Source organism: Paramacrobiotus metropolitanus, unplaced genomic scaffold, assembly GCF_019649055.1.
Source record: "Paramacrobiotus metropolitanus isolate TYO unplaced genomic scaffold, Prichtersi_v1.0 Parri_scaffold0000001, whole genome shotgun sequence".
NCBI lineage: Eukaryota > Metazoa > Tardigrada > Eutardigrada > Parachela > Macrobiotidae > Paramacrobiotus > Paramacrobiotus metropolitanus.
The window spans coordinates 4441795-4455808 of NW_026570221.1; the positions used below are offsets into that span (position 1 = coordinate 4441795).

A 14014-nucleotide genomic window follows, 5' to 3' on the forward strand; every position below is an offset into this window, starting at 1 on the left:
ACGGTTTTAAAAAAAGGTGCGAACAGCTACAGACTACAGTTACCCGATAACATTGCGCTCCACTTTGGATATGTGAACGCCTTATCTAACACTTCGTAATTCATGTTTCGCCGAACCCAGTTATTATTAACAGATAACATTCCCATACCGATATCTAAGTTCTACCTTATTATTTGTGCATAATTGCGACATGCGCCTGCGAATGAATGGCGCTAGATAACAGAGTTCCAACGCACATTACTTACTAACATAAACCATTCTTTCGTGATCGCATTATGAAACCGGCCAAATTTATTGGACAATGCGCTATCTGCGACCTCTTACACTTATCACTTGTTTATCCGTAAAACAGGCGTGTCAGAGTCACCTATTTTGTGCATTCAAGTTTCTCCGTATCTGAGTAACCCTCTGCACAAGTAGCTGGATTCGAACGATTGATACTGGTTAACCATTTCTTTTAGCGATGTCCAAATAATTATGTATATCTAAATGGACGAAACTTGGAAGTGTCATCTTTTCAGCCTTCCAACGACGATTTCAATTTATCCTAGCAGCACGATTGTGCCGTTTTTCGTTGCGTTCAGCTAGCTTCACTGTCCATTGTAATACTGCAGTTCGACTTCGATTGTACTTGGCATTTCCAAATTCCATTTAATCCCTGTGGATTTACACTGTAAGTTTACTAAATTTGCGAAAACTACGTATCAAGCCAATATAAAATGTGGTCATATATTTGTACGCGTATTTCAATAAAAAATTTGGTAATAAATTGGTGCTAGCGCGCAGCATTTGTCAATAGTGACACAGTACTACGTAGTACTTCAGATAGTATCCTGAAACAGGAAGCATGACATGTCTGATAGAGTAGCAAACAGGCTGAGCAGTGAGCACAGGTGAATACTGACTTACGACTATTGACTCAAGTTACCAAGTGCATGGAATTGATAAGTGAATACTTCGCTTTTTCTCATATTCCGGTCACTTTGAGCGTATGGTTTCATATCTCAGTCACCGGTCACTGGTGCGACCACACATGTGACGCACTACTTGAATATGCTGCTGATCGCACTGCCTTTAGCGGCTTATTTTTGCAAGTTTAGCCACCCGTCAAATGTGCAGTTCGCTGAGCAAGCCCACCCCACCCTCACACTTTTCAAAGGTCCATTAAATTTCATTTGTAGAATTTTACAGACGGAAAGGCGCAAAATTTTGCGTCTCTCCCGGTTCAGAGCTTCTGTTATTTGTTCTGTTTCTCATAAAAATTTATTGATGTTTACGTTCAAATTTAATGAGAGAAGCCGTTTTTATAAAATTAATGTTCTCTGTTAACTTCGTTTTGTCAAGAAATTTAACTACCTGGTGACCGAAATATGAAACCATACACTCAAAATGGCCGGATTATGAGAAAAAGCGTAGTATCTACATATAATAATAACGCAGTCTGTTGCCACTCTGTTGACACACAGGTTGCAAAAGCTGCAGCAGGAATATGTTAGAAAAATTTGTTCTATTAACTAAAATTTAATATGTCCACACCCTTATGTGCAGATATGTCTTGCATCTGCAGCTCGCACAAGATGGCAAGCAATCACAGGTTCGACTTTTCCGGTGTCCACAGAAAAAGACAGTCGTTTTTGTTTCTGTTTTTTTAATCGTTATCGTTTGCTGGAAAACAGACCATGCTGCGAAAAATAATAAAAACTCGTTAAAATACACTGACTTTGGTAAACTCCAACCGAAATTTTCATTTTCTTACGTTCATGTTCATCTGCGTATTTCACGTCCACTGCTGGCCACCTCCCGGGCCGGCTGAAAGCAATTCGCGAACCGAAGTTCAGTGCTGTAATAAAACACATATTGCACACGTAAAGGGCATATTGCACTTTAATTTTGCTTTTTTGGAGGGCATACTACAGACTGATGCAGTAATGATAGCACCAATAATTAAAAAACTGAAACCATGCGGTGGTTTCACGACATCCTCTTAGTTGCAAAAAAAATTGCAGAAAAGCAGAATGAGAGAGTTAGTTAATTAAATGTTTATTAAACGTTACGAGGGGTTTTAATGCTGAGAAATAAAACATCAGAAATATTTACTTTTAATGGGAAACAGGGACCTGTCTGTACTATACGTAATCACAACCATTTCTGCCAAAGTCCAAGCAGTCACAATATCCAGTTGATCCAAAAGCAGTCAATGGAGATTAAGGAGGACACATGAAAACTTCCGGTCAGTACACCAATAGCATCGATTTCTGAAACTAGTTCTGTGGTTCCAGCAATTATGTGTTCAAACTCGGAGGTTCCACTGTATGTAATTTTCATTTGCGCTGAACATGTGTCATCTTGCTGACCAGTCAAGTTACTCAGCGGCAGAGCTCTTGTCATGCTCTTATGCATATAAGCTACGCCAAGTCTCTGTGCAGTTTTTTGTGAATTTACTATTTGAGTAGAACTATACCATTCCTATTGGCGCAGTTCCCATACGTGCCATTCTGGCATCGTGGTGTCCTGCTTGGCCGATGGTCAGAAAAAATCCGCAAAAAACAATTTTTCTTAATTAAATTTTTTTGTCGAGGAATGCCAAATTCGTACTCCCAGTTTGGTATTGGGAGTAAATTAGTACTCACTTTCTTTTCTGGTACCCGCTGTTGGTAAGATAACGCCTGTTTATATTATGTAACCGCAAATGACAGTCCGTTTCCTAATTTTTGGTTCAGAAGTGAAAACAAGGGGTATGGCTTATGCATAGCCTTACAGAGAATGAGAATGCTTCGTCTCTGTGCGTTCACATACATGCATGCGGATTAAAAATCACTGGGAAGTGGTAGTTCAGGAAGCCAAGTGCACATACGCCATACAACCACATGGCACATGCACTGCAGTAAGTCTGCTAATTAAATCTGCAGTACGGGCCCGGTTAGAACAGAAGCGGCATTTAAAATAATGTAGAGGCATGGATGCTTTCCCATTTGGTTTTTCATTAACTAGTAGTACCACATGTGCCATACGGATGACACATTCAGGCTTCAGCAGCTCAAATGCTTCATTCGCCTTTTAATCGTGACACATTTTAGGGGCAAGAAAAACTTCTTTTATGCACAAGTACAATACTATTATTATATGTTATATGCTTTGATCACATGAAATGAAAATGCATCAACTGCAGATACGTGTTGTGAATATTTTTTTCGATGTATGAAAACTTTATAACGTATAACTGCTGGCGTTTTGCCGCCAGCAGTACAGATGTTGCACGTTAAAGGTGAAAAAATGACTCTTAATGTTTGCAAGGAACAATGAGGCTAGGAGTGGAAATTGGATATAAAAGCATTTCAGTTGCTGTGTATGAAGGTGGGGTGCCTCGTCTAGTGGCCAGCCTAGCACCTGGTGTTGCCTACAGTCAGGACCGTGCCGAGTGGTATTTTGGAACTGAATCTCGCAGCTACAGGCGGGATGAACGGTTTTTATATATTCCCACTGTTAAGCATATGTTGCTGGCCTACGGACGTGGAGGAAAGGAAGCTATATTTCCGCTACTGATGAAACAGCTATTTGGATACGTCAAACGAGTTGCTGAAAATGAAACGAAGCGCCAGCTACGAGGGGTTACCGTAGTATTGTCACATGGCTTGCAACATAACAGCGGCATCTGCGACCTGATTGTGGAATCATGGATTCAGAACGGTATTAACGATGTGCTGTGCCTTGCTGATACGTCGGGAGTTCTTTTAAGTTTTATAGCTCAGACTGCCGATCGGCAGGAATTTTCCAAAAGCGGAGAAGAAAGCTTTAATTTGATAGTGTGCAATGCGAATTTTGATAACTTTCAGATGGACGTCTTTGAAGTTGCCCACGATAATTTTCTCGTCAAATATCATAGTGATAAAAATATTGTGTGGGGATGTTTCAGTAAGTTGCGCCGTCAGCTACTAAATATGATCCATGGTCAACTTCAGCAGGCCGGCATGCGTCCGTTGAAAGACGCAAAGAAGCTGGACATTGAGGCTGAATGGGAAGAGCAACTCACGCTGTTCAATGACCCTTTTACACAAAAGATATCCATTCCTGCTGCTTTTCAGGACATTGAAACCGTTATAACGAAAACCACGTATGATCAAGCAGCAGTCCATTGCATTGCTGAAATCACTTGCTGCATAAAGCGTGAGTTAATGAAATTTGGAATCATGGATGCGAAAACTCCAGCAAGCTTTGGGAAAATCGAAATTTTATTGGTCGGAGAAAGTTCGAGACTTTTACCACTCCGCAACGCTTTAGAAAGCATGTTTCAAAAACCTCTTAACTCGAGGATTCTGAGTTATGTCGACGACGCTGAATGCTTTGGAGCTGCCATAGCGAGCTACCTCACTGGCAATATAGAATATTCTAAAGAGAATCACCGTTTTTTTCGTCTACAGGAAGGCCTGGCGTTTAACACGCACAACATTTTCGGAGCTTTAACACCTGCCGCGAACAGCCAGATTAAGATGGAAGAAGCAGCAAGCGATATTTTTGTGAATGAAAGGAAATCCCTGGTTCTGTCGGGCACCTTGTACATGGGTAACATAAAGGATGCAGTTGCGTTGCCTGGATCCAGTCTTGTACTTTCTACGAAGTTAGCGGGCAGTAAACAACTTCACTACATTGAAATTGAATATAAATCAGCCCGGCAAGATATCGTCTTCATGCGACTTATAATTGCCAAAGACGTGCAACTTATATTTTGGAATTCCGCTCAAGCAAAAAGAAGTTTCCTGCAGTTTCAAACTTCTTTCACGAACAGCAGGAGCATGGCCTGGGCTACATTATATTTTAAGGCTGATCGGGCAGACGAATACAGACTTTTTCTTGACGATTACCAAATCCGCCTAGGAGAGATGGTGAATACGTTTCCCGACGCAGTTAACGGTAAGCCTGCATGCTGCAGCTTCAAGTCGAGCCTCTCTCTGGCCGTAAAACTATATTGCACCATACTTTTACTGACCAGACTTTTAGACTTTTAATAGTTATGCCGTATGATATGCTTTTACCCAGAGGAATTCTGGTAACAATACCTGCGCTTGTAGGCTTTAGTCTGAAGTAGTACGGTAGTGACCACAGTAATTACGTTGTCCATTAAAAGCCTCAGCCTACTGTAAATTAAACAATTTGTTTACATGCGGTTAACGGCCATCAGAATGTAGCACTACGCTAGCCGCAGAACGCGACTGCTTTGAAGCTGTCAGATGTTTTACGCGCTACAGCCGAAGTGGGAATCCCACTTATGAGCAATGAGCAGTAAAGGTTGTCGAAAAGACACTCGCTCATCGTTTAAGACTTGGCCGCCTGTAGCCGGCAGATATATTGGCCTGTTGGCTGTTGGCGAGCCCGGCAGGAAAGTGGTTTTTCTCCCATAATTCTGCCGAACTGCGCCCACAAATCTGCCGACCCGACCCTATGTATTGCCTATGGGAACTCCAATATATCAGCCGAACCGGCGCAAAGTGAAATTTGATACCTTTGTTGAGCGCAAGCCTGCAATAGCACGGCCGGGCTGTATCATGTACCCACAGGAGTTTTTTGCTAAGTGTGAATTCATGCACACTGCACAGATATCATCGCAAAACATAGTAAATTAATTAGATTTAATAAATCTATTTTTTTCCAAACAACTATTCTGCTTATACCTACAAACTGTGGATGGTGTATATTATCCTTAGACAGTCTTACATAAAAATTACCACCTACTTTATTCGGCAATACCCACTACATAACAAAAAATGCCTGCGCGCTGTGCAACAATTAAAATGACTCATTTAAGCAATTGAAAAAACACCCAAAAACGTCAGTGTTAACCACTGCACAAACTAATTCTATATGCCTGCGCTTGATGCAACTGTAAACGAAATAAAAAAGTTTTATAAGAAGTATTAGTTAAAAATTGTCAACATATGGCAACATACTGTCAGTTTAACTGGTGGATGTCATGCAAAATTACACCCAAAATTAAAAAGTAATTTTCAAATAACGACCAATAGATCTGCCGAACTGCGCCAATATTCCTGCCGACCCGACCCTATGCGTTGTTTATGGGAACTCCAATATATCTGCCGAACCGGTACAACAGTGAAACTCGATATTCTTGATGAGTGCTTGCCGGCTTCAACTGTCCGTGGGAGCCTTGCAGCTTGACATACTGTTGATTGGGATATTGTACCAGCGGGGATATTGTAACATCTCAACAGCTTTCAAATTTTTTAATGTTGCACATTCGAAAAGTTGATTATACACAGAACACATTTAATGAGATTCGGTTGTCATTTCCAAGGGGATAAAAAAAGGTTTGAAAAAGTGGGGATTTGAATAATTTGTGTAGTGGCTGGTTTATGCAGCTGAAAACTCGTGGCAAAAGGTCGCCGATGCCCAATTAGCTTTGATAGCAACAGCAACAACATACAAACAGCAACTAGATAGGTCTGAAAAAAGTATCTTGTAGAAATGTATATAAACTAGGCATATAAACTGCCGTAACAGCAGTTTAATGTCCAAGTTCTTGTGAAGAAACAGCCATTACAATAACCGTGTTAGTCTGTAATAATATATAGGTATTATTGTCGCTGACTCTCATCCAGTGTATAAATGAAACTTGTTGATTGTATCATACATGATACGATGATAGCATAGTATTATGTCCATAGTAATACTTGGACGTATACGTATAATTCGTAGTAAATAGGTCCAAGTTAATTAATTAACGAAACTGCATAATATGATCATGATTTCCGTAGTTGAATCTACTAACGGCAAATGCAGCACCCTGACAGGAAGACCGCCGCAAATTATTTGTTTAAGCTCAAATAGGTATAATAATTGTCAACGACAATGAACAAGCTTCGTTTATATACTGAATGATAACTTGTATGTAATTATTTTGTTGCAACACAAATGAGTTTGTTGTCAACCATCGCTACTACAATTATTATACCTATTTGTGCTTAAACAAATTATTTGCGGCGGTCTTCCTAACATATACGTCCAAGTATCACTATGTACATAATTATCGACCGAAGCAAAGCGGAGGTCCTCTATGTTCAAGAAAACAGGAGTTTGTGTCCGTCGGTCACGCACGTCGGTCACGCTCTTAAACTTCTGTCGGTCACACCGACTAATGCGACTATATTGATAGTGAAGCCCTAAATTAATTTATCGATTGTTGCTTTTATGGATTATTTGGATTAAAGGTCACGTTGAACCGGCGTGACGCAATACAACTTCAATAATTATAGGTTTCAAAAGGGCTTAAATTAGCAAGTCGCATTCTGTGTGACCACCAGAGCAGAACCGAAGGGGTTCAGCTTTGTGCCGCCCACTACCGTCGCAAAGGTCACCCGTTCGCTAGAAGTAAGCGAAGAAACGATGTGCCAGATGACGAAAAATCATCAAAATATCCGCCAAGCGAGAGGAGAGCGAATTTGTAGTCCGAGCAGCGGATCCAGTCAGCGCCGGGACCGGCAAGCGGCTGTCCGCAGACGCGCTATCGCACCGGCTGGACTACACCATAGCGCTAACCGAGCGCGCAAAGAATAGCTTGCGAGAAAGCGTTCCTCCATACTTCGAGTTTGTTTATCCCGGCCACTTTGAGTTTACAGTTCCCGTTCCAACCACCGGACACTTAAGTTTACCCGCATGAACAGGCTGCAACCATTAAGCAGAGAAAACTATCACTCAAAAAAATGATTTAATCAAAAGCTGGGGCAGGCGCACCATTTCTATTAAACTTATAAAAAAAATATCAATAATGATGTCCGATATGCATTGTTCATCCTTTTATTACGGACATCACAGATAGTAAAGAAACAGGCTGCTGCAACTTGATGTTTAATTCTGTTTCGGGCTTCGCTTCGGTCTTTTAGTGCTAGCAAACAGCGGTGCACTTCCCTAGTATGTTGCTCATATGTTGAAAACTATAAAGTACAGTAATGCTTTGTAAGTATTTAATTTAAGTAGGTAAACGCTTTTCTTTCGTTTACAGTTCCATTCGGGCTGGCACAAAATTACTGTTCTTCGTTTGTACACTTACTATTGCCGAATGAAATACGAAATAATTTTTAAGTCAAACTGTCTAAGGATAAAACTTACACCATCCATAGATTGTAGGCATAAACAAAATGGTTATTTACTGTAGAAAAAATAATTAATATACTTACTCGATAATTTACTATACTTTTGCGATGATTTCTGTGCATGAATGGACTCAGCAGAAACGCTCTCCTGCAAAGATCAGACACGGTGCAAGAGAAATCGCGCGCTTCTCTCTCTTTAATGCCGTTGCAATAAGCTTAGGCGGCTGTATGGTGAACATGATACAGCCCGGCCGGGCTATTGCAGACTTGCGCTCAACAAAGGTATCAAATTTCACTTTGAGCCGGTTCGGCTGATATATTGGTGTCCCCATAGGCAATACATAGGGTCGGGTCGGCAGAATTGTGGGCGCAGTTCGGCAGAATTATGGGAGAAAAACCACTTTCCTGCCGGGCTCGCCAACAGCCAACAGGCCAATATATCTGCCGGCTACTGTATCTGCGGCACTGTACACGGGACACTGAACTACATTTTGCTCAAATTAAGTGCATGGCGTAGGTACAGAATTTCACCCTTGTATACCCTTGTATATTCTTCTTCTTACTTGTACCAGCAAATGTCATTTAGTTTACTTAAATTCAGATATGCGGCAGTTAGAACAACAGAACAAATTACAACTCTTATGGCTCTTTATATCATTGTTTATTTCTAAGCCTACAACTTATATTCAGACAAAGAAGGTGAATCTAAAGATGCATGGGCATCCTCGCATACGTTTGTGGCCCTGGTATCGGATCAAATGGACAGCAGCATTCCCATTACTGCGTCGATGGATGATTACAAGCCAAGCATAATTACGGTCAAGAAAATCAATACGGCTACCCGTACTGTCGTTGTTCAACGATGCCAGTTGTCCGCAAACGAAAAATTAATGAAAAGCGGCTATTATGTGGAATTGCCGCTCAGAAAGCAAATGGCACGTGCTGAACACGAGTTAGTTGTTTTACAGCTGGATCTTCAAAGTTGTATTCGCATTCGCTGTCCTGATAAGCAAACGGCTGCACTCTGTGTGAAACAGTTTTAACTTTTGCGACATCAGCTTTTTTCGGTGAGTATCCTTTCTACAAATATTTCAGAGTATTCATTAGGGTTAACTATTGAGTTTCACGCGTGCTACTTTATTGGGTTCAGAAATAAAATACGGTTTATCCATTTGAGCACGTTGGCGTTTTATTTCAAAACCACAGTACCAACATGTTAGCTTAAAAGGATTGTAGCCGACCGACAAACTTGGCGCCACATTTTGACCGGCATCGGTTTTGGGTTGCGTGGCTTAAATTTTACATATCTATCAAATGAGCAGCGTAAATTCGGACATTATTCGGTGACTAATAATTGTGCCCGCCTAAAATACTAGGAAATCGCACTCGCTTCTGGCGGGCACTGTATGACCGAAGCGTAGCAGTAAATTTATCAATAGCTTTTATCTACTTATGTATAAGCGAAAATCTGCAGAATGAATGTTGCGATTTTAAAATACTTATTTATATACAGTGTCCGTAGAGTACAATCATGTGACCGGTGTGGCCTCCCAGGCATCGCAGTATTCCGCTGTTCTCAGAATATGGCAGACGTCTTGAATCGGAGATTTTCGCCGGTCATATTGAAAAACATTGTGTTAAACTAAAAAACGAAAGCTTTTTGGAGGGACACGTATTTACGGTTTCAGTTACGGTGAACTTCCTTCTGGGCCGGCGGATGCATGGTTTCACCGGTTATAGATGTGTTTCTGGACAATTTTTACTTATTGCGGTTTTCAAATTTCTTTGAAGAATCAGGTGACGTCAAGTCTTGCTTTTACTCAATCGCCATTCAAGTTGTGGCAGTAACTTTCCCGGCGAAAAACCAAAATATTTTCCACATGAACTGACTGTTAATGTGCATTCGCTCTCATACGGCGGGACGGTACTAGAATTGGGCCTTTGTAGGATGTCGGTTGTGTGAGAACGGGCTGTAGCAGGCACATCCGGTGCGCTGTACCGCTCAGCTTAGCAGTCTCGAATGCCCGTGCAGCGGTTGTGCGGGAGCATGCCAGCTGGCCGTTCCCCTGCAAGCCGAACCCCCCAAACAACGGCCCCAAATTAAGGCTTCGGATAGACCGATAAGCCGGTTAGTGGTACTTCGTGGCGTATATAGGAAGCGTAGGCGTCAGATCTCCAGCGTCCGTGGAATGATGTTCATTAGCAGCTGCACTGGAAGCGGCCCCTACCCGGAAACTGTGTGGAGTAAATAAGTGACCGTTGGGAACCCCTGTAGAGCTGAAAATAACTCGCGAGTAAAAGCAGATCTCGTGACCGGAAGGCCGCCAGTGGCCAGGTACAGGGCAGTGTGCAGACATTTTAGACTATTCCTAAGTGCTAAGTAGTTCCGCATCGCCCGTACAGCCCAGACAGACCGACCAGAAGCTTGCAATGAAATCCGACAACCTTTGCGATATTGATCGGGTTTAGAAGACCGGAGGTATAGATGAACTTTTTCCTTCACGTATGACACATCCGTAAAAGAAATATAATGGCTGCCAGATGCTGGGATAATTTCACCGATGCGCAGAAAAGCAAAGAAACACAATGTAAACATGCTCCAGTATAACTGTTTTTCAAAAACTGACAGAAGGGGAGATTTGTCGATATTAATTTTATTAATTTTCATATGATCGATGGTAATCGGCAGTCTGCGGTCAGTAACGGTACTGCAAAGGCGTTTGTAGCCGATCATGCATTTGCAAGATGTTCGGTGCGTTAAACTCAAAATTCAAATCACTTTCTCTGAACGCATTAAATAGAGCTGATAGATAAACTTTGGCTGACGAATACGACAAGCCGCTTTCAAAAATAAACGCCACAAAGCGTAATATGGTAGGTTTAGTAATATGCACGGAAGATAAGCGAAACTTGTTACAAAACTCATTAAACCTGTTTAACGCACTTTGATAAGTTCTTCGAGAAGACGGCGCAATATGGTTATGACACAATTTGTTGAGAGTCAAATCAAGAGAATTTAGCGATGCATCAGGTGATAATCGTAAAGATCGCGCAAGATGATTTCCGGTACCACTGTTGGTTTCGGTTCTGCATTTGGTGCTAACATGAGAAATCGTGGCATCTGAAAGCGGGACAAAGCGTCAGCGATCTTATTATCGATACCGGATGTATGCTTAATCGTTAGTGTAAAATTAAATCGTGCTGCAACGGCCACCATTCGCCGCATAAGCCCCAATACGATTCGGCTTCGTGACTTGTAACTCTCCCACGCTTGAGATACCTATGGGTGCCACCGTGTACATTAATTGTAATTTTATATATGTGGAACGTTTCGTACCAAAGAAAAAAACTTGAACGCTTTTTTCCTTCTTGTCGTCACTGTAGTCATCTGTAGACTACCGGTAGACATCCTGTAGTCAACCTGTATACATCCTAAGAAACCAGGTGACTACAGTATGTCTACAGTGGTGTCTACGGGCTGTCTACAGTTAACTACCGGTGTATACTGTATACACGCAGAGTATCAAGCTGAGCCTGAAAAGAGCTGCCTGTATACAGCGGCAGACATCCTGTAGACAACCTGTATACATCCTAAGAAACCAGGTGACTACCGATTGACTACAGGGTGTCTACAGCATGTATACAGATGTCTACTGTTCTACAAGGAGAGAAAAAACGATTTACTTTTTTTCTTTGGTAGGAAGCATGCCACAGGTGAATTCGGCAAGTATTACGATATTAGTTTCCGCCGTCATTGTTGCGATGCGCTATGATGATACATTCCTGCAAAGTGATTACAACACACCGTTACTGTGTTACCGAGTAGGCTAGTCGGAGCCTGGGATGCCGACACAGTATTGAGCGGTAGTATCCCACGCGCCGAGTAGCCACTGGCGCTGTTAAACGGTGAAATTGATACTACAAATATTATTGCAAATCCACGTGCCGTTGATCAAGGATGTCAGAATAAATGTGGGGCCAGCTGAGCCGCTTGTTCGCGGCAAGAATAAAACGCTGTGTTGTAATGCTAGAGTTTTATGTGAATAAACAACCATCTAGTCGCCAGAGCGGGTCACATATGAGTTTTGTGTAAGTGCACTACTACGAGTACATGATGATCTCGAATACATCTCGTACATAACACATGTACATGATATATTATTATACATCTATTGTACACGTACATGAACATCTCGAATATTTAGTATGACACTACGTATATCTGGCCTGTTGTATCCCGGGAGTGCAATTCTGTACTTATTTCCAGCTCTTTGGTTCTAATCAAACAATTTAGCCAATGTGATATATGTACGTAGCGGCGGCGTATACAGTACTTCATTAATACGGCTGCTCGCTACGGAGCCAACCAGACAACTATTTACTAAACAAGGTGACAACAATGGACAGTAGATACGCCGGAAGGAAGCTCACCATGGCGTGAAGGACGAGGTACTCTGTACTAGTACGTCGCTGTACCACTACGTATAGTCATACACTACAGCCAAAAATGCCACTTTTTGTATCTATATGTTTCTGCAAATACAGTACGAGTATAGAAAAAACTTGTCCCGAATCCCGAAATCCCAGCGCATCCATGCGCCGGGAGCATCGTCCTACTCAAGGGGCATCACTGTACTGTATGTACTCGTACAATACAGCCCCTCGATAACCGCGTTGGCCGGGAGTTACTCTGCTGTAGGTACATCGAATCCAAGTAGAGCACCTCCAGCAGTAGCCATTAATGTTTTGAAGCGGCTACCGCGACAAGATTTTAAGCGACGACTTGGTCGATCACGCCAAAACAGATCTAGCTGCAGATCCGAGGTAAAAGTCACGAGAAACTTCTCTGGGACCGGCTGATCTGAAGGTTGTTTAGTTGCCGCATAAAGTAATCGTTCATACTGTTGACTGTGTTGGCTGCACTACCGTATACTGTATGTACAGTAATACGTAATAGTGATACTGGTACGCGTTTATTTATTATTATTATGCATCAAATTACTATGTATTTATTTGTGCATATTTTGTATCTAATTTTTAATGGCACTACTACGTATTTACTTCATACGTTATTAGTATTGCGGACCTGCGGTTATGTAATGTGGATCGAGAACGAAAAAACCATGTGCTACAAATTTAACAGTTTTATAATTTAACAGGTTAATAGTTTTGACAGGAATATAATTTTTTCTACAGGTGTTGCTTTATTCGTAAACCTTGCGGTTCGACTTTGTTCTGCATGTGCAGTTATGCATTTCAGAACTGGCTAAGCCGTTATAAAAATCATTTATATCAGTTCCTGACAGATGGGCGCGCCGGAAGTTACGCTTACCGCCAACGAAACGGACAATTACGCGTTGAACGATAGTAAGCTGGCAAAAAAAGCGTTAAAGGAAAAAATACAAGTGTAACTGTACAAACGAAGCGTGTGCTAGAACGGTACAATCGATACGGATTTTTGCCGACAATCATTTATTTTCACCGACTACATCGTACTCGTACATGCAGACACACTCCTCGTATACCTTTACCCAGCGTCAAATCTGGTATTTCCTCTTCTACGAACTGAGTTTATCATGCGTTTCAGTAAAATAATTCAGTTGAAGATAAGTGTTGTGTTTTGGGCTGGCTGACGAAATAAATGACAGATAATTATCGTCGATTTTTCTGATATCCGTAACAAAGTTTCTCTGTAAGTGGTCGTAAGCAAGTCGTGTGCTTCATGTGCTTTTCTGGAACGATTAAGTGTTTCATTTTCAACACAAGCTTTTTTGTACTTGAGTACGCTAATAAATTGCCATTTGAAAAATACAGATCCAGTGATATTAGCAACTTCCGGTTCGAACTTGGAACTGGTTGAGACCTGTGGGTATAATCTAGTACGATTATCGTGATCTGGAGAGAGCGACACC

General features: G+C 41.6%; 1 protein-coding gene across 2 annotated transcripts; it reads left to right on the forward strand.

The window, feature by feature from the left end:
• The first annotated feature begins 324 nt into the window (after positions 1-324).
• Positions 325-9266, forward strand: LOC129586516 (uncharacterized). 2 transcript variants are annotated; one of them, XM_055479828.1, is made up of 3 exons: positions 325-673; positions 3295-4908; positions 8793-9266. In XM_055479828.1, exons 2-3 carry the CDS (start codon positions 3300-3302, stop codon positions 9143-9145), a joined length of 1962 nt encoding a protein of 653 aa, XP_055335803.1. In that variant the 5' UTR covers positions 325-673; positions 3295-3299; the 3' UTR covers positions 9146-9266. The 2 variants fall into 2 exon arrangements, with proteins under 2 accessions (XP_055335803.1, XP_055335886.1); XM_055479911.1 differs by having other exon boundaries at positions 3355-4908.
• Positions 9267-14014: the final 4748 nt, after the last annotated feature.